A 19,533-nucleotide genomic window follows, 5' to 3' on the forward strand; every position below is an offset into this window, starting at 1 on the left:
TTACAGGGACATTTGTTTACTTTGAGCAATAACAAAATAGTTCTTTTTTATTCATTTATTTATACATTGATTGTCTATATTTGTGTATATTTTTTACTAATTAAAAAGATGAACGATTTCGAACATCATTCAATTTCTTTTCAACCTCACCCACCGATTTGTTTAATCGCTTGGCAATGGTCAATTTAACATCAAGCGGTAAATTCAAATACAATTCCATAAAATCACCATCAAATACATTCTTTACTGGATTGTAATAACTTCTCAACTTAGCATGGTTTTTACCAGCAACATTCACCTGATCGTTGTATGCACTTATTGCCAACTTTAAATTATGCATCAACTCAACCTCAGTCTTGGATATCAACGGTATTAGCACGCCAATAGTTCCAGTAATACCGGTGTATATAATGCACTCTTCTCCACCCAAGTTGAAGGAACCCAACAGGAACGAGGTGATTATATCGGGAATGTAGTACTGGCATAAAGTTTGCAATTTAAACACACACGAATTCAAATTGGGCGAATCTCTCGCCGTTTGTTTCAATACCGTCCAGTCTTGGTCAACTTGTCTTGATTGCTCGCGATCCAATCTTGACACAAATATGTTGCCAAATTTATCGCCACCAATCACGGTATCGTAATCCAATTGCTTCCACGCAGTAATGTTGCGTTTCACAACATCATCAGCCACTGCTATAAATTGGTTCTCATCATTGTCAAACTTGGCCAACACAATTGACTTGGCCAGGTCGGCCAATAGTACACGTTGATTTGGTTGAGGTGACACTTTAACTATCGTCTGCATGAAATCAATCCTCGTTAGTGATTTCCGTAACAATTGCCGTTGACCTAGATCATATAGCGAAATGGCATTACCAGAAGCGACTAATAACCTATCCTGAAACACTTCCATTACTTGAGGCACAAATTTCAACTCGGTCTTGTGAATGTATTGGAAATTCTTTTTCTTGTCAATTTTGAACGTGTATAGTAGGTTCTCCTCGCCTGTTATCACGCCAACAACCAAATATGAATTCTTGTTAAACAGAATTTTGGTCATGTCAACTATTCTCTGATTTTTCAAGAATTCCAACGACTGAATGACTTGTCCATTTTGGATGAGCTGTACACATGAGGCACACCCTGGACCCCTTTCATATCCAAAAGCTTCGTGATATTCTCTATCGACAACGTCTCTCACCTCTTTGGTCAAATTAGGAGTGTAGGGTGTTTTGATCCCCATTTCAACTTCACTTACAAACAATCTTCCTTCATCATCGTTATCACCGCCTATAACCTTCCTCGGCAAATATCTCAAATCCACTTCGGTCACAGTGAGCTCCTGTGTCGGATCAAATACGCTGTCCTCTTTTCCAACAGAAAAGATCACCAAATTATCACCATGTATACCCACAATGCCACCGCCTCCAATATCCTCCGATTTGAACGATGCACCATTAATAATATCTATATCCAACAACGGAGTACAGCGATATTTTCCTTGATGATAGTACCCTATCCATGGCTTTGATGAAATCGCCAAAACACCAGTAATGTCATCCGACAACTTCAACTCACTCAAAGTGACTGACTTTGGCCCAAGGTACTTGATTCTGGTGTCAGACAATCTACCATTGAATGTATCAATCTTGGTTCTCACATACACACCGTTGTGCATCCCAATATGAATCAATGTAGTAGACGGATTATGGGTCAACATGACTAATGAGTTTGCACTTGACGACAATGCCTGTAATGACTTTACCTCTAAGCAACTTTGCTGTTGCAATGAAATCACCTGAATAGTTTCATCCGAGCAGCCAACTACGGCAAATGATGAACTCTGCTCTTTCAGAATACACATACTGCGAATGGGCGAGGAAACCTCCAACCTATCTTGATACTCAATTAGTTGATCATCGGCAGCATCAGTTGCAAAATATACCAATTCCAAATTTGACATTCCTATAAGAATCTGTTGGTTATTTGTAGTTGCATGAGTGATTGTTATACCGGCTGGTGGGTACCAGTTTGTCACCTTTTTCTTGCCATTTACATGACGTACACCGTTGGAATAGACTTGTACTATTGACGATTTTCCCACCTGTTGAACCGCAACTGTTGGCTGATCTAGTACAAATTTGGAGTCTGTCACTTCTTCTATCACTTCACCAATAGATAAAACCAACGTCTTGTAAGAAAGAGTCGACGTGATTACCAAGTATTCATCGTCAACAGCCTCTGCTGATGTTTTGGCAGTAAATATTTTGGTGGGAGTAATAGGTAGTGGTGATTCAACAAGCGTCGTAGTTGGAGTTCCGTGAACAATATTTTTCAACTTGGATTTGGTCGATAGAGTTACCAACCCACTCTTGGTCAATGCGGAGTCCGTTATAGGACTTAGGGATTCGACAACATCAATCAATGCCAAATTATCCAACCCTTTCAATTTAAACTCAACAACTTTTTCCTTCGTTAATGGTATATCATCCAGTTGTATTGTGCAGTTTATGCGTATATCCTCATCTAACTCTTCTCCCAATTTTTCAAATTGATAAAGCAATTGGTTTCTGTTTATGCAATTGGCAAAGCAAAGGCCATTTTTGAATATGTTCAAGCTATAGCAAACTGGTATGGTATCAAAATAAGTTATTTCAATATCCTTGATTAATTCACGATCAGAATCGTAGTCAATGATTAATCGAAACAAATCTCCTAAATCAGTCTGCAACAAGATGAAAAACCCATAGCTCTTTTTTTTCAACACATGCGTAACGTGATTTGCAACTATAGAATTTTGGTTCTCGCGTCGTGGTAATGGTAATACAATGCTTTCCAACCCCAACATATCGTACATGATCCAATTTTCACCACAGACTAGTACCCCGCCTATAGTCCCTGGAACTGGCACCAAGTAGTTTGCATCATTAGGCACAGTATTGACTTTCGACTTGCGCCTGATCACATGATTCATCCCTTGGTCGAATTCGTAATAATTTAATAATGTCACTTGTTGTTCATTGTCAAATTCTAATGCAGCAAAAAGTGGGTTGCCCAAAACAGTCTCCAAACTAATCAATGCCAAGCATACTAGTGGCTGCTTGCCCCTTGTCACAACACTAACACTTTCCAAGGGTGAACTCAATTCCAATTTATCTGCACTCGATTCAACTTTGTACAAGAGTTTACTCTTTTCGACAGCTCCGACTAGTATACACCTGCTTTGTAAATCCACGGCAAGAAATTCTCCCGGGTAGCTTCGATTCCATCCGTTTTTACACATGGGCATCTGACAGGTTGATACAAACTCATTCCGCTTAGAGTCATACTGAATGATGGATAAGTTGCCTGAATCACTAGTTAAGACCAAGACGTCGTAATCGTTGAACCGTAGTTTATCAACAGCATTGACTACTGCAAATAAATTTTGACTTACTCGAGTACTAAGCTTCCCCGTCTCTGGGTCTGCCGTAAGTAGTGATAGATGGCATGATGAGATGAGGGCTAGCTGTTGTTGTTTTGAATTGGGAATGAATTGTCCTATAACCGAGTGGGGATAATTTGACGGTGGCTTTAAAGTGAGATTGTACAAGTATGGTGACTCATTGTCAATCAACATCTGGAGAAATCGTCTTATGTCTGTAGTGTGGGTTTTTGTTTGGTTTCGTTTGGTTTCGTTTGGTTTCGTTTGGTTTCGTTTGGTTTGCAACACAAACTTAATGGTGAACTTTTTTTTTTCCTTCCTGTTCTTTTTTGTCTTGCCTTCGGCTGCAACAGAGAGCCAACAAGATTTACCAAAGAGGGATGTACTACTCTACACCAAGTTATCCTTCTCATCACAGTAAACATTCGTAAATAATTACTAATTAAATATATATACTCAAACTCCCTTCACCAGTTACTCTCTATGTTCAGTAGTTGATTTCACCGCTTCAATCTCCTCCATACCAACAACATTCTCCATTCCATCTTCAATAGCATCAGTATGATCAGTAATCTTAAACCACAAGAGCGGAATGGCAATCAACAACGACCCCTGGACTAATGCCCACGAAGAGGCAAACAAATTCATATATGGAATAGCAATAGCATCCAATCTCCAAGCAATGGCTGCACCTGCTGATTGAATACCCTTGTAAAACCCAGCATACAAGGCAACTTTCTTGGGGTTGTTGGATAAAGCACCCAAGGTCCACAAGCAATACGTTTGGAAGAGAGCATCATACCCACCGTAGAAAATGTAAAGAAACATGGGTCCAATATAACGACCTTCAGTATAATCCATAGGCTGGATTGATGGAGGAACAGATTCAACTTCATCTCGAGTGAATTCCAATTGGAATTTTAATCCACCGCCCCAAATGGCCAATCCAAGAACAAACAAGATAACCCAACCAATCTTGGCTCTAGTTGGACGCGAGAACCGTTTGAGATCCAAAATAAACCCCAAAAGTATTGCTCCAATCATTTGCGCAAGCCAATAAAGCAACGAGTTTAATGATCTAGTTCGCAAGTTGAACATGCCATGGTTGACATTGTTGAATTGATAGGTGTAGAACCAGTTTGATGCAAAAAACATGGGAAACATAATAAGGATTTTCGGTTCGTGGATCAACAATTTGAATAAACCCATCAATTCATCTTTCCAGTTGGGATACTTGTGTGCGTCACTGGCAACCTTAGTACCATCCAGTTTCCAAACTTTAGAGCTGGGCAACATAAAACAAGCAATGATTGAGCCGAAAATCATCAATACAATAAACGCAATAAATGTACCATCATTAGCTGCCGATCCTTTATTTTCGATATTATCAGCCAAGGGAATAATTGATCCAATAACACCTCCCAAATTGAAAATGACCCAAAAAATCATAATTGCTTTACCTTTATTGGCTTCGGTTGCATAACTCAAAACAACCAAACCTTGAGCTGACCAAAGCACGGCAGCACAAAGACCCAAGAATGCTCCAGCAAATATAACAAACCCTTTATTTTGATTATGGTTAAACGACAATAATGAACCAGCATATAACGCATATCCTAAACCACCAAGCATCAACGATAAACGAACACCAATAGTGTTACATATAGTACCACCAAAGAACCCAATGGTGGCGAAGGTCGAATACAAGGCCACTGAGGCATTGTCAGCCGTGGGTTTATCGGAAATGGCAGCACCAATACCGGTAAGGGCATTGTACATACCGGGGGTCATGAATATAACAAAAGCACACATGCAAACCTGAACCATGGCATTGGAATAGTGTAATTTTTTGCCAAATATGCTAACTGTTTTATCATACCAAGCGCCACTTGATTCGATCTCTGCGAGTGTGTGGTGTTTCAACTCCAAATGTACTTGATCATCGTGTAGGTGATTTTCTAAATCTTTTGATCCCGACGAAGTTGAAGTGACTTCCACTGGTCCTATAGCCTTTTCCTCTGACATTGTGAAGTTTTAGTAGTAGTAGTGGTAGTAGTGGTGGTTAATTGTGGGGAAGGTGACCTGTGTAAAGCGTTGTTGTGAAAATTATCAGCGGTTAAAACGTGATGATGGCGATGGGGGGGGTGGTAGTGGTAGTGGTAATAGTGATGGTAGTTGATAATATCCTAAGAAGGTATAAACCCCTTTTCGTTATAATTTCAGGAGGATTTGCTATTCTATTTATATATCAAATTTCAAAACCTAAAGGGCAATAAATAATTTGTTTCTAAAGATAACAATATACTGTATAAAAAAGTTGAAGCGCATTAAAAAATAAAAAAAAATCTGTCGTTTGTTTGGTTGTGTTGGGAGAGTTGCAAAAATTTTAGTTTAGACGCCGTTCCTTTTTACAAATAATATCCACCCCCGCTTTACTTAGAAATGACAACAGTGTTGCACTAAGAATAAAAAAAGGGTAAAACTAAAACTAAAAAGTAAATGCTTAATGATTTGTGTTTCGAGTTACTTTTGCCTTTTTTGCCTTTACTGAGGACTATTATATCATCCATCACTCACAAGACTACTATACTGTACTGTAGTGTTACATGCTTACTTCAAGACACAAAGTCATGACGGCATCTAAATTGCATTGGTCAAAAGATTTACTATGTAGTAGATCACTTGTATCTCTCTCTGGGTAATATTTTATTTTATTTTATTAATGTTGATATATTTATTATACATGTCGCTGATTGTAATCTGGTTGTATTTTTTAATATTTTTACAGATTGCAACATTGATTTTCAAACTGAGGCGAATTTATATCATTACTCAAAGCTAATACTGAAGAACAGTCAAAACGCTATGATATCTTTTTTAACTATTAATATACTTCTCAGTCTTCAATTAACCAGGAGGGGAGGGGACCCTCGAGGAGCAACAACAAAGTGCGCTTAACTTGTGTGACCAGATCATAATGAGGGCTTGTTTGCTGTGTATGTTTCACTTTTCTAAAACCACCGAGAGGCGGAGAAATTTTTTTCCTTTTGTGTCGTTTCTTTTTTCCTGTAAATCAACTAGTTTCCTGTTTAGGAATAATTGGATGCGGCTTTATTGTGACAACGGCAAAAGAAAAAGAAGCAGGAGAAACGGGTTCACTATAGTGCTCTATTGCAAGTGTGTTTTAATTCTCAAGCAATCGTGCCAAAGGTGCCTTGATATGTTACGTACCATCGGTGCTTCCCTCCCCTACACCAACTTTCTTGCCAGAGAGAAGCTTGTCTTTGAAGTCGTGTGGGTCGTCGACTGAAGCTAATTGCGTGTACTGCATATAAATAAAAATGTAACCTGGTTGCAATTGAAGTGAACAATGTCACACAACGACGACATCACCAACAAATACCACGTAAGACACACCCTTTACAAGAAGTATTAAAACCTCAAACTATTGTCTAATTACATTCGAAGATAAGGGAAAGTAGAGTACTTACTACTCTTACCCATTGGAAACAAATTGATGTTTATCTTGTGACCTCACGATAAGCAAATTAGTTCAATGGTTATATTGCAAATTAAAACCCTTGCTCTATCCATACGCAAAGTGTTATTTTGAAACCCCTTTTCCACTTTTCAAAAGAAACCCTTATCCCCTTGCTGTTCTACATGCCACATACAGGGAAAAACCATCGTAACAATGCAACCCCAGGAAGAAATTTCCCTCCTACCATCATCATTATCGCACACAAAAATGGTGTGCCATTTTGTACCTGTTCTTTTTTTTCGGATCGTTTTTCTTACCCAGATCGTACGACTATACAGCGTAACCTACGAAGCCACTCTCCAAAATGTGTTTCCAAAGATCGCAAAAAAAGGCAGAAAGAAACACCTCATTGTAGAGCATACATGTAATTTTAAACGAGATACAAAGTACTAAAAAAAGAAATAGCCGTTGGCAGTTTAAGAAACCAAAAAAGAAGGCTAAAAAAACCACCTGATTTAGGCAGTAGTTCTTAAACAACCGCAGGTACTTCTATTTCTTTTCTCGAGTCACATTGGGACAAACTAACTGTCTGCTACTCTTTTTAACTCTGATAACCTCAGTTTTAGCCACTTGTCACTCGTCACTCGTCACTCGTCACTAGTCACTAGTCACTAGTCACCATTCTACTACGTTACACAATTTTTCAAACAATAAAGATCTCTTTCAGCCCCAGATTCTTTTCAAAAGTTAATAAACTTCTGGTATATCAATAAAGTTAAAACGTAATTAAGGTTATTCTGGGGTATAAGCTGTGGGGTTTGTCGATGCTAGCAACGTGCACTATGTAATGTTGCAATACGTGCTTGTACTATTTGTGTTTTTGCAATGTTACATTTTAGCCCTCAATGTAACATCGATCAAGACTTCTGCCCTCTGTCTTTTTTTCAACTTTCTACTTTTAGAGCTCTGTTCCACATACTTTCTCAACTAAGGTATAAACAGTCTATAACATATGTAAAATTCAAAACAATAGCAAAGAGTCTATAAGCTTTTTCTCTACTTTACTTCAACTCCTGACCGACTTTGACTATACTGTCAATCAAATCATCAACAACTTTATCACTCAAAATAGGTGAATTGAAAACAACTCTGAAAAACTCCCCCTGTGACTCATCTTCGGGATTAGGACTGAAATCAACCAAGTATTTACCCAATTTGTGCAACTCTCTCGAAATATATCTCGTCACTTCAGTATTACTACTACCGCTTTTGTCCTTAACACTAGGTGGATGATAGTAAAAACACACTTGTAAACACTGTGGATTTTGCGGACCCACCAACTCAAATGTATCAGGGTTCGATTTAATCTTGTCAACAAAATACTCTTGAATCTTGTAGGCATGGTCGACCCGATGCTGGAACCCAATCTGACCATAGTACAACCAGGCCAAATAAAACTTGAAACTGTCGGCTCGACGTCCACACCCCATTGTTCCATCAGCCAAGTCGTAATTTTCGTCATCGTCGTTGTCCCTGCCATGAAACAAGTAGGGTGCTTGTAATGACATTGCCGTTTGGAAATGGGCCACATGTGGAATGAGCAAAAACGAACACGTTGTAGGTACACCCAACATCTTGTGCGGGTTAACAGTAATGGAATCGGCATATTGACTACCGGCTAATCGGTCTTTATAAGTGGGAGAAAACACAACATTACCACCCCATGATCCATCGATATGGAAATGGATATTATACTTTTTGGCCACCTTGGCAATTTCGGCAAATGGATCATATGATCCAAACACGGTAGTTCCAGCAGTGGAATTTATATAGAGGGGAGTAAACCCATCCTTGATTGATTGTTCAATCGTCCGCTCTAAATCATCCACTTTCAAAGTCCCTTCCTTTGTCACATCAACCTTGAACACATTTTCACTGCCCAACCCCAACAAAATTGCCCCCTTGACCACCGAATAATGGCAATGCTTACTCGTATAAATGGCAAATTTATAATCACCATTCCCTTTTTGTTTTGTTTGCGGGAACCTCATACTTCGCGCAATTTGCATACTGGTGATGTTGGACCATGATCCACCACTAAATGTCAACCCACCACACGTTTGCAAGTTTTCAGTGAAAAATAACGAGGCATATTTTTTGCCAATGTAATTCTCCAACACCGACAACACTGGTGACACGGTATATACATGCGAATTCGTATTCAACACACTCAAGATGATATCCGAAATCACACCAATGGGATTATTCGACGCATACAATTTATCCAAAAACCCTGGATTCCAGGTGTTGACCGAGTATGCCAACACTTTATCAATAATCTCCCATAATTGATCCTCACTAGCTGGCTTTACCAAGTTATTGTCTCCATCGTTGATAAACTCCTGTTTTAAAAAGTTTGGTTCGTGGTATGTACCCAATGAGGCTGGTTTGTATTTGGGCGAACTGTGATCGGCTTCAGCAATGTATTGGAGAATTTTCGGCTTGATTAACGTCAATAAATGATCTAATTCTTCAACTCTATTCTTTTCCAAATCCGATTCAATAGTCATAGTGGTGAATCAACTTGTTTAATGTATGTTTTAAAGAAAAGAACCCACTTGGAAGAAAGATGGAAGTTATTCCGAGGTTGAAATTTCAATGTCCAACGCAAAGTTGTCAAAAGAAAAAAGAAAAAAGAGAAATTTCCACAATACGTCATTTGGGGTAATAATCACGGGGATACACAAAATCACAATCTAACATTTGATTACCACAACGAAGCCTCACATAACTTTAACATTTCGATATCAAAAAAGTACCCATCACAGCCAAATCACTCTCTTCCACAACTTCTGACACACAATTACCATCTCCTCTTCTTGGACCAAATATCCTCCGCCTTACATACCACATCCTAAAAAAGCTTCAATTGCAAGCTTAGACCATACATCAATACTCAAAAGATCGTTTCTATATTCCAAATGCAAAAAGAAGTGAATAACAAAAAATACCCATACTACAGAAAACATAATATGATACAATAACTTAGCCATTAATAACTCTTTCTTGTGTCCTCATTCATCATCATCAAAAAGTAACTCATTATGAACTTTATTCCGCCAGAAAAAAAAAAAAATAAGAATCACTAATCCAATCCTTCTCTCTCTCTCTAGCCTATGACTTGGGTTTGTTTGACGTAGCACTATGTTTAGCCAACGTTGACGAGGACGCACTAGACTTGACCGGTTTAGCTTTTGGTCCATTGGAAACATTACCATCACCGGTTGCTCCTCTCGCATCGTTAGCGCCACCACCACCTACACTCTCCTCGTCTTCATCATCACCGTACTTGTTCTTCTTCTTTCTCTTGACCCATCCAAATCCAACATAGTAAATAAGCATGTTGAACGCCCTCGTAGGAAACACACGTTCAACCCAGACATTAGGCACAATACGAATGACAATTCCCACCGGTATACTGATGAACCCACACAAGATGGCCGTAGCCCACATCCCCGGCGTCTGTCCAGCGATACTGAAAGCTGCACCACCAACAAACATAATCAAGACCTGGAACCCACCAATGATCAAAGCAATGCCGACAAAATACCAATTACGGAACAAGTGCTGGAAAAAATTCAAATTCTCCATCGAGATACGGCCACGAACATTAGTAATCTCATCAGCTTCGTCCAATTTACGCGTCACAATCAATTTCCAAAATTGTAGCCAAACAAACGTATTAAAAGTCATAGCATCCAATTGCTTTTGTTGATGGTTTGAAATATGCGAATGGCCCGGGTAAAACAATTGCTTGCCGGCAAAATGCAAAATAAAAGTGATAACCAATTGAGTAATCGATTGGCCTAAAATCATTTTCCACATCGACGTCGAAATTAATGGCGCATGTCTTCCTGCTGGGCGACGATTTAAAAAGGAGTCGTCGGGTTTGTCAGTAGCTAAAGCCAATGCGGCCAAAGTGTCCATGATTAAATTAACCCACAATAATTGTACTGCCGTCAAGACCGACTTATTTTCACTTGATGCAACTGCCGAAACAAAAGTCAAGACACAAGCAGTTATATTCACCGTTAATTGAAACTGAATAAACTTCTTGATCGATGTGGCCACGGTTCGACCCCACTTGATCGCTTGCACAATATCGGTAAAATCATCCGTCATCAAAATAATGTCAGAAGCTTCACGAGCAACTTCGGTACCAGCAATACCCATGGAAAACCCTACATCAGCTAATTTCAATGCTGGCGCATCATTAGTACCATCTCCAGTAACAGCAACAACTTCACCACTTTTACGCAACGTATCAACAAGAATACGCTTGTCTTCGGGTGATGATCTTGCCAAGACTCGCAATTGGGGTACAATCTTCCTCCGTTCTGATGGTGATAATTTCCTAAATTTAGGTCCCTCCATAAATGCATACTCATTGTCTAAATCATCCGGGGTCAATATATGGCATTCTTTGGAGATGGCTTTTGCCGTATTTAAATTATCTCCAGTAACCATACGAACGGTTACCCCCGCATGTTTACATTGCAACACGGCTTTGCCAACGCCTGGTTTCAATGGATCTTGAATACCAACCAATGCATCAAGAACAAACTGTTTGTTGATTTCACTAGCACTAGCACTGACATTGATCAATGCACTGGGGTCTACTTCGTGTGGACTACTGGCACTAGCCATATCTGAAGGCGGCCACGAAGTAATACCAACAAAATCACGATGTCCCAAGGCAATAGCACGCAATGCATCATTAGCATACTCATCAATCTTGGTCAAAACATCATCACGTTTAGTTCTATCCAATTTAATCAAATCGCCATCGGTATTCACCTCAAATCCACAATTTTTGAACACAATTTCGGCGGCTCCCTTGATATAAACACGGAACCCGTTTTCAATCTTCATTACAACACCAGACCATTTTCTTGAACTTTCAAATGGAATAATTTGAACCACTTCCGGTTGGGCTGCACTCCGTATATCATCCAACGACTTGTCTTGGAAGACATTAAACGTCTTGTCGGCCAAGATTAACAAAGCTGATTCGGTCTTGTTTCCTAAAAAGGGTTCGGCAGCAAGGATTTCTTGCAGTTCTTGCGTTGCCAGCTGTTTCTTGGAAAAGATACGTTGCCAGAAACTCTTGTGTTTAGGCTTATGCCTAGCAGCATTAACCACATCTTCATCGTATTCACTGTTTTCAAATGCAGTGGAGTTAAGGGTGATATTCGTAGCAAGAAATACCCTTGATTCAGGAGTGATATCTTCTCCAGCTTCAGCAGATGTAGGTTCGTACGTATTGTCGGCTGCATTGTCGAATTCCAAAACTTGGCCATCTTGTTTCAATCCGAAAAAGCCTCGCACGACTCTCATTTTATTTTCAGTTAAAGTACCCGTCTTATCAGAGCAGATGGCAGTAGCACTACCCATTGTTTCACAACTTTTCAAGACTCTCACTAAATTACCATTCTGGGCCATTCTCGTAGTGGCAAATGCCAACGCTAAAGTAACAGCAAGGGGCAAACCTTCAGGAATGGCAACAACAACAATGGTGACTGCGGTAATAACAATATCAATAAATTTCCTTCCCTTATCCGTTGGGCTCAAGTGATTGAATGTTCCACCTGGTGCTAAATCTACTCCAAATCTGATAAGCAACACAATAAACAAGACTATTGCTGCCAAAAACCCATATTTGGAAATACCTTCGGCTAAATTATCCAATCTTTCTTGCATGGGTGTTGATTCAGGCTGATGCTGTAAACTGGCCATTGTTCTTCCATGAACCGAGTTGGGCCCTACAGCAGTAACTATAGCATTACCCAATCCGGACAAGACTTTGGCACCTGATATTAAATAGGGATCGCGGAATTTTATACTTTGACTTCCAATATCTTCTTCAGTTGGTAGATGCAGTTCATAAATTTCCATTGCTTCTTCAACTGGCGCCTTCTTTATCGTGGCCGATTCACCAGTTAATGCACTTTCATCACATTCGACTTCACCTTGGAACAAGATTGAATCAGCAGGGACGACGTCACCAGTCTGTAAGTTGATAACATCACCAACTAACAAGTCATATATGGAAACCAATTTCTTTTCGCCATTTCGTACAACAACTAACTCACGATCTTCCTTTTTAGCATTTAAACGAGCAAATTGCCGTTCTTTTTGATAGTCATTACCAGCCCCGACTAAAACAACGATAGCTATAGCCACCAAGATAGCCACACCTTCAACCCAGTCTACCTTGGGTAAAGGTTTGCCTTCGTCATCGTATTGTGGCCCACTGCCAAAAGTTTCATACAACCCCAAGGCTAACGATACAACTGCTGCTATTGATAAAATAATCAATACTTTATCCTTCATTGCCTCCCAACAAAGCTGTATAAAGCTCTTTGAAGTTCTTTGTGGTAGCTTATTTATGCCGAAATCGTGACGACGTGCATCCAAGTCTGCTTCATTGTGTTCATCAAGACCCTTGGGCGATGTTTTCAAAAGAGTGCATAATCGATCAAACCCACCTAAATCGTACAAATGCTTTAAAGACTTGGGATCGTGCAAACCAACCAAGTCGTTTGGTGAAATTGGGGAATCAAAATGACTGCGAGTGGCATTTATTGATAATCTCCCTGTTAGTCTATGTTGTAATGATTGATGAGTTGGTATCTGCGTAGGTGGCTTCTTATGATTACCTGATGCGGATTGTAAAGATGAAGTCAGTTGTAGTTCTATTGAATCGTGATGATTATACGATGGAGGATAGTCATTCTGTTGCGTGCTCTTGTATTTATCTTGCTCTCCGTTTTGTAGTGGCGTAGTTGAGTGAGTAGACGACGCATCGTCGTCGTAATGTGGTATATCCAAAGTGGTGGCCCGACCTAATCGATCAGCCTTTGTCAATGGTGCCATTCTTTGAAGTCAAAAGAAAATGGAACTATGTTTAATGTAGACAGTAAGTAACCACCGCGTTTGTATGGAAAGTAATGTATGTAGCTAGTAGATACGGGATGCAAGTAGTGATTAAAAAATATATATGAAGTGTCTAACAGCTGAAGAAATCCAGGGGCAAAGGGGAATGGAAGACAATGGATTATTTAGTCTGCTTTGATTTTGATAAGCCTTGTTTTTGGATGACAGAGGTTGACAATCCAGTATAACTAGGACTGGAAACTTTCTATATGTATGTGTACTAGTTAGACGATATGATTAGATATGATGTAGACATATATATATCTGTTAAGCTGATTGTTTTATTTGGTTGCTTAATGGTTGATTGAGGTTTTGATTTTTTACTTTGTCTTTTTTGGGGGGTCGGTTGAATTTAAATTTTTAATTTTTAATTTTTAATTTTTAATTTTTAATCTTTAATTTATTTTCATTTTATTTTAATTTTTTAATTGCCGCTTCAATGAAATTCTTTCAACCACAGTCAAAACTAAAGGCATTTTCACTACACAAAAATTACCAACCCTCAACAGACATTGTATAGATATATACTTAAATGGGATTTATACACATAGCCCATCGGAATTAAAAGGTAACACAACACAAGAATAGAATAATTTTAAAAAAGTTTCCCTTTTTATTCATGTAGTCAATTTATTCTACAAAAAGCGTAATCACGTAGATAGTGTTTAGAGGATTTTTTGCTGGTTTAGGATTTAAGAAAAGAACAGCTCTGATGGCAAAGGGCAATATCGCAATTGCTTAGTGTAGTGTATACTCAGAAAAAGAAGTTACTAAAACGAAACAAAGCTTAGCGACTGGCGCTGAATTGAGTTTTCTTTATTCACTGATTGCTATCGATTATTTATCTTATCTACTGTACTCAAAGCCCTAAAAATGGGTCAGTTCTTCCTCAGCCTTCGTTCCCTTGTAAGCAAAGAACCAGAGCACTGCTCAGCACTGCTCATCGTACCTCATCACATCACACCTCTTCTACAAAGAATCCCTTCTCAACCGAGGTCATACATTTTCGGATACACAAGTAAGAACTTCGATGACTCGCTCTTCCACAGTCACATAAAAATCCAAAATGTTTCAAAACTGCATCAACGGGTAAAATTAAAAGAAAAAAGCAAAAAGAAAAATTAATCCATGGATAGAAATAGAATGCCTTTTTCAAAACTTATCTTAGAAGCTGTATCGGCTTTCTGTCACTAAGTGTCATAGCATTGTAAAGCACAATAGATGGCAATCACAGAGACTCAGCCTTTTTTTTTTCAACCTTGTTCACAATGATGATAAAGCGGCAAAGTGATAGACGTGTGTGTGTTTGTCATTGTCGCAACAGCAAAGAAAATGACATTGTCGGAATTTACTTTTGTGTCACACTTTACCGAAAAAGAAAAGAAGAAAAGGAGGCTGTGTCAACTTATGTAATATATTATGTAATATATAATATTATTCTTGGCTGCCTATTGTTTTTTTTTGCAGTAATAACTACGTCCAATTTTATCCTCTTTTTTCTCCTCTTCTACCTGCCTCCAACCGACTTCGATTGAGGCCGTACAACTGTATGGATTACAGCTAATAGTATTACCCATTAACATCATAAGCGTAAACACAAACGCACATGCACACACACATCCTCTCTCTCCCGCAATTACATCTGCATTATTAAGGTTTACTCTACTATCTCGTACTACAAAAGCTTACTTTCAATCTTTTCCCTTCATTTATTCAGCTTCACAAAACTTTACAAGCTTAAATCTTAATCAAAAAAAACAAGATCAGCTCATAATTTTTGCCAATTTGGTTAGTCTTGTTAATCATCACAGGATACTGCCTTCTCCTACCAACGTCTTCTACTGTTTTAATCAATTGGAGCGTAATTTATAGCCTCTCTAGTAATCGATTGAAATGCAAGAAACACCTTTGCTTCCGTCACAAACTTCAAATCCTTTTGATTCCACACAGCCAACACCTCATATAATCTTCTCTCAAGAACAACTGTATTTACGAAAGCATAGCCTTCTAGCAACTTCCTTTCAGGACAATACTGTTTCATCAACAGAAATGAACCAAAACATCTTTTTTGGTTGCGAAAAATAAAAGAAACAAAAATCCAACGAGCCAAGACATAATTTTAACTTACATACGCTACGGCACAATGCTAAAGAGAGAAGTGTGGATGCTTTCCTTTTTCTGTACTTTTTTTCCTTTCAAAACAGCATAGCCTACTTCTATTAAGAAAAACGTATTCCCTTCACTAGAAAGGCTGTCTCTTGATTCGTGAGAAAGTCATAGGACTAAGTTCCCAAACTGAAGCCTGTCCCCCTCATTCTTTTGTTGCCAAGGCTGTAGATTCTTGCAAACATCAGAACAAAACTAGCATAAACTAATTACATCTACATTCACCTGCGTAAAGGAATGACAGAATCGTTTCCCTTGCGCCTCATTATGATATATCTGGTTGACGCTACTTGCAGGGCAGTGTTATCATCTCTCAAGTAAATTTAATTACCACTGTCATATATACACTAATATTAAGTGGCGTCACGTTTAATTCTTAAGGGGTAATCCAACACTTTCAAAAGAATTTTAATTTTTCTTTTTTTTAAAAAAGTTAAGCCTCCTTTCACATTTAATCTGATTCTGGTTACGATATTACCCCCAAGGTAAAACCAGACCAGATCCAAATCAAAATCAAAATCAAAATCTACCAATTGCAACCAACCCTATTCGAAAGAATGTAACAAAAGTAGTTTTCTTTGATATGTTGAAACAGTTATCGCGCCCTTGCAATCATACGGCTCGAGGCTTAGACTATAAAAAAGTAGGAACAAAAACGAAAACAAGAAAACAAAAACCCACCCATTTCCCGATCTTTTTAAGAAATTAAAACAATGAAATGACTCTTTAAACACACGGAGATGAATATACGAATTTCATCACATATGCCAAGCATACTTTTATTGAAAATTTAACAAGGGTTGCATGTGGAGAGATAATAAAGGATACAAAAAATTGGAAACAGAATCGAAGGACAAGCAAATCTAGGAATTCATGAATTGCAACCTCAGGTAGGGGGGATGGAGCAACGGGGTATACTTGAACGCAGTAGGGTGGGTAATGGCTTTGCTTATGAAATGATCAGAAGTATATTGTCAAGCTCGTTAAGTAAATTCTTTTTCGTTGTTATCATAATGTACAGAACTTTGCTTCAAAATTAGGATAATAAATTCAATTGATAAATTCTTCTAGTAGGTAATTCCACCACAAGATGATTAATTACAGCCAAATCAGTTTTATAGCAACCAATTAGAGGTTTATATACTTTTAGCATACCTTTCGTCTCATTAACCTTCCTATACTAGCTGAATCTTTATTCATCAAATAGGAACTACGTGACCTTTTTTACACTAACATGTACTTTGTAAGCCTCACCCGATTTGGAATATAGCCCTGCTGGCCAAACGGTTAAGGCATCTGCCTCCTAAGCAGAAGACTCCGGGTTCGAGTCCCGGGTAGGGTTCGATTAAAATTTAGTTTTCACTTTTTATTTTTGCTTGATTTGCTTCTGACATGAGTTATTTATTAATAAGAAACGGTAAACATCATTTGCGTCCCTAGAAATTAGTGAGTTACGGGCTTGCTTAAGGGTTTGAGAGTAAAAGGGATATTTGTTAATTATTTTCGTTTTGTTCCTTTTTACATTCGCAGCCAAAAAAATAACTAATTATTTCAAACCAAATAGACTTTTTCTAATATTCATTATTCCAGATCATTTCATTACCGAATGGGTCCCTTATACTCCCCTTTTCACTATCACACTTCAATTTCTCTCTACTACCCACATCACAAACCATGCGAACTGATTGTTCTTTATCCAAAACCACTCGTGGCGGGTGTCGAAACCACCGATTACCCCATTTCAAATCACCTTTTACCATATTGAAATTAACCACACGTAACCTTGAATCTACCCTTTGTAAAGGAACATAACCAAACAATCGCGCCGCTGATTCAGTAGAGTAACAAGCAACAAATGAATCCCACGATCGTTCTTTGCCGTATTTCAACCGTAATTTCTCGCCCAAAGTTAGACCAAATGTAGTTGTATTAAAGAAATAGGGCGACCCCGTACTTCCACTAACGGATCCACCAAACGTTGATGAATATCGTAAGGAAATTGCTACTCTGTGGGTCCAAGCGATTCCCATTAAGGGAGGATCCAAGTGGAATGTACGACTTGATATGCATGGCGATACGGGGATGTAGTTGTACTTCACTCGCTTCCTGAACCGGTGCTTGATTTCGAGGTAGGTTAATGATTCTAGCTTAGATGGATCATTATGCATGAGCACTTCATCGATAGGCATAATCGTCGTGTTTGTATCGGAAATATATACTATTGTTTTGGGGTTTTGATATAGTAATGTTTTGAGATACTGGTCCGTAACTTGCAGGTGGTTGGATATGGTATGGTATGTTATATTGGATAGGTTCAGAGTGGTTGACTCGTGATCCAAGTCAATTATTGGTGGTAACTGTTCATTGAAGTCGAGGAGTGGCTCAGGTGGTTGAAATTCAAAGCCCATGGATAGGCATGAAAGATAAAATAGGAGGTAAATCATTAGGAGGCAATGTTGGTAATGCATAGTGTATGTGAATAGCTTTAAAAGTGTTGTCAATCATATCAAATTGTGAGAGTCTATTTTATAGAAAGAAAAATTATGGGGTGCAAATATTCAAACTAGACGTGATAGGTTTCGCATATATCCTTGCACACAACAAGCAACACAAGTAAGCAATTGTCAGCTAACTCATCTAGCTGAACTTGAATCCAATTGGTCTTGTTTGCAAAAACGACCTACTGCATATCCACTCACGCATTAGCCACAAATATCATGTGAAGTTTCTTCTGACAGAAGAGAAAAAAGAAAAAGAAAATGACGATATCCGAAAACCGCTTTTCAAACATAGTCACTGCCCTAGTTGAACAAGCTTCAGATGCTCCACCATCATCACCGCCACCAGTATGCCACTACCAACACAATTGAAACAAGACATACTCACAAACGCCAAAATATGTCTCTACTTTATCCTCCCCATAGCATTATCAATGTATCTAATCCCAACATTTATAACCCCCGATCTAATCACCTACATCCAAATCAACTTCCGCGTCATACTACTTTCCAAGCAATTCTGTCAAGTGAAACCGCAACAATGTGAAGTATTATTGGATTCGAAATTCGGCGATCCAGAAGTGCTTTATCGTCAAGTGTTTCACCATTATGATTTAATTTATGTCGTTAATAAATATATCTGGCAATGGGATCGGCTCGTTATCAAAATAATCGTGTCATCACCAGCCAAATATACAATTATAGGGATGGGATATTTACGTGGTGTCGAAATGAATGATGAGTATTGGAACCTCATGCAAGAGACATTACATATCATTCTTGCTATTTTCAATACTCTGATTTTCCATATTGTTATGGGAATGGTTGTTTCACGAATGTGGATGTTTTTCATTGTTGGTGTCGTATTGACTATTTTAGAACCTTGGGAGAAATTGGCAGGTCCAATTTGGAATTTATTACAATCGGCAAATAATGTATTTTAAATATATATAAACGATACAATG

The 19,533-nt window shown here is 38.5% G+C and overlaps 6 protein-coding genes across 6 annotated transcripts; 1 reads left to right on the forward strand and 5 right to left on the reverse strand. All coding sequences in view use genetic code 12, as the record gives it.

Moving 5' to 3' along the window:
• Nucleotides 1-100: 100 nt before the first annotated feature.
• On the reverse strand, nt 101-3,622 carry CANMA_003094 (U2 snRNP complex subunit; the record flags this gene model as incomplete). The annotated part of the gene is made up of 1 exon (XM_051815234.1): nt 101-3,622. The coding sequence occupies one exon, from the start codon at nt 3,620-3,622 to the stop codon at nt 101-103; it is 3,522 nt and encodes a 1,173-aa protein (XP_051671228.1).
• Nucleotides 3,623-3,901: 279 nt separating this feature from the next.
• On the reverse strand, nt 3,902-5,452 carry NGT1 (Ngt1p; the record flags this gene model as incomplete). Its single annotated transcript, XM_051815235.1, has 1 exon — nt 3,902-5,452. One exon carries the CDS (start codon nt 5,450-5,452, stop codon nt 3,902-3,904), a length of 1,551 nt encoding a protein of 516 aa, XP_051671229.1.
• Nucleotides 5,453-7,969: 2,517 nt separating this feature from the next.
• Nucleotides 7,970-9,478, reverse strand: CANMA_003096 (uncharacterized protein; the record flags this gene model as incomplete). The annotated part of the gene is made up of 1 exon (XM_051815238.1): nt 7,970-9,478. The coding sequence occupies one exon, from the start codon at nt 9,476-9,478 to the stop codon at nt 7,970-7,972; it is 1,509 nt and encodes a 502-aa protein (XP_051671230.1).
• A 604-nt stretch (nt 9,479-10,082) lies between these two features.
• On the reverse strand, nt 10,083-13,844 carry PMC1 (calcium-transporting ATPase; the record flags this gene model as incomplete). The annotated part of the gene is made up of 1 exon (XM_051815239.1): nt 10,083-13,844. One exon carries the CDS (start codon nt 13,842-13,844, stop codon nt 10,083-10,085), a length of 3,762 nt encoding a protein of 1,253 aa, XP_051671231.1.
• Nucleotides 13,845-17,641: 3,797 nt separating this feature from the next.
• Nucleotides 17,642-18,478, reverse strand: CANMA_003098 (uncharacterized protein; the record flags this gene model as incomplete). Its single annotated transcript, XM_051815240.1, has 1 exon — nt 17,642-18,478. One exon carries the CDS (start codon nt 18,476-18,478, stop codon nt 17,642-17,644), a length of 837 nt encoding a protein of 278 aa, XP_051671232.1.
• Nucleotides 18,479-18,918: 440 nt separating this feature from the next.
• CANMA_003099 (uncharacterized protein) lies at nt 18,919-19,512 on the forward strand (the record flags this gene model as incomplete). Its single annotated transcript, XM_051815241.1, has 1 exon — nt 18,919-19,512. The coding sequence occupies one exon, from the start codon at nt 18,919-18,921 to the stop codon at nt 19,510-19,512; it is 594 nt and encodes a 197-aa protein (XP_051671233.1).
• Nucleotides 19,513-19,533: the final 21 nt, after the last annotated feature.

This window comes from Candida margitis (assembly GCF_024628925.1).
Source record: "Candida margitis strain CBS 14175 chromosome Unknown scaffold10, whole genome shotgun sequence".
Lineage (NCBI taxonomy): Eukaryota > Fungi > Ascomycota > Pichiomycetes > Serinales > Debaryomycetaceae > Lodderomyces > Lodderomyces margitis.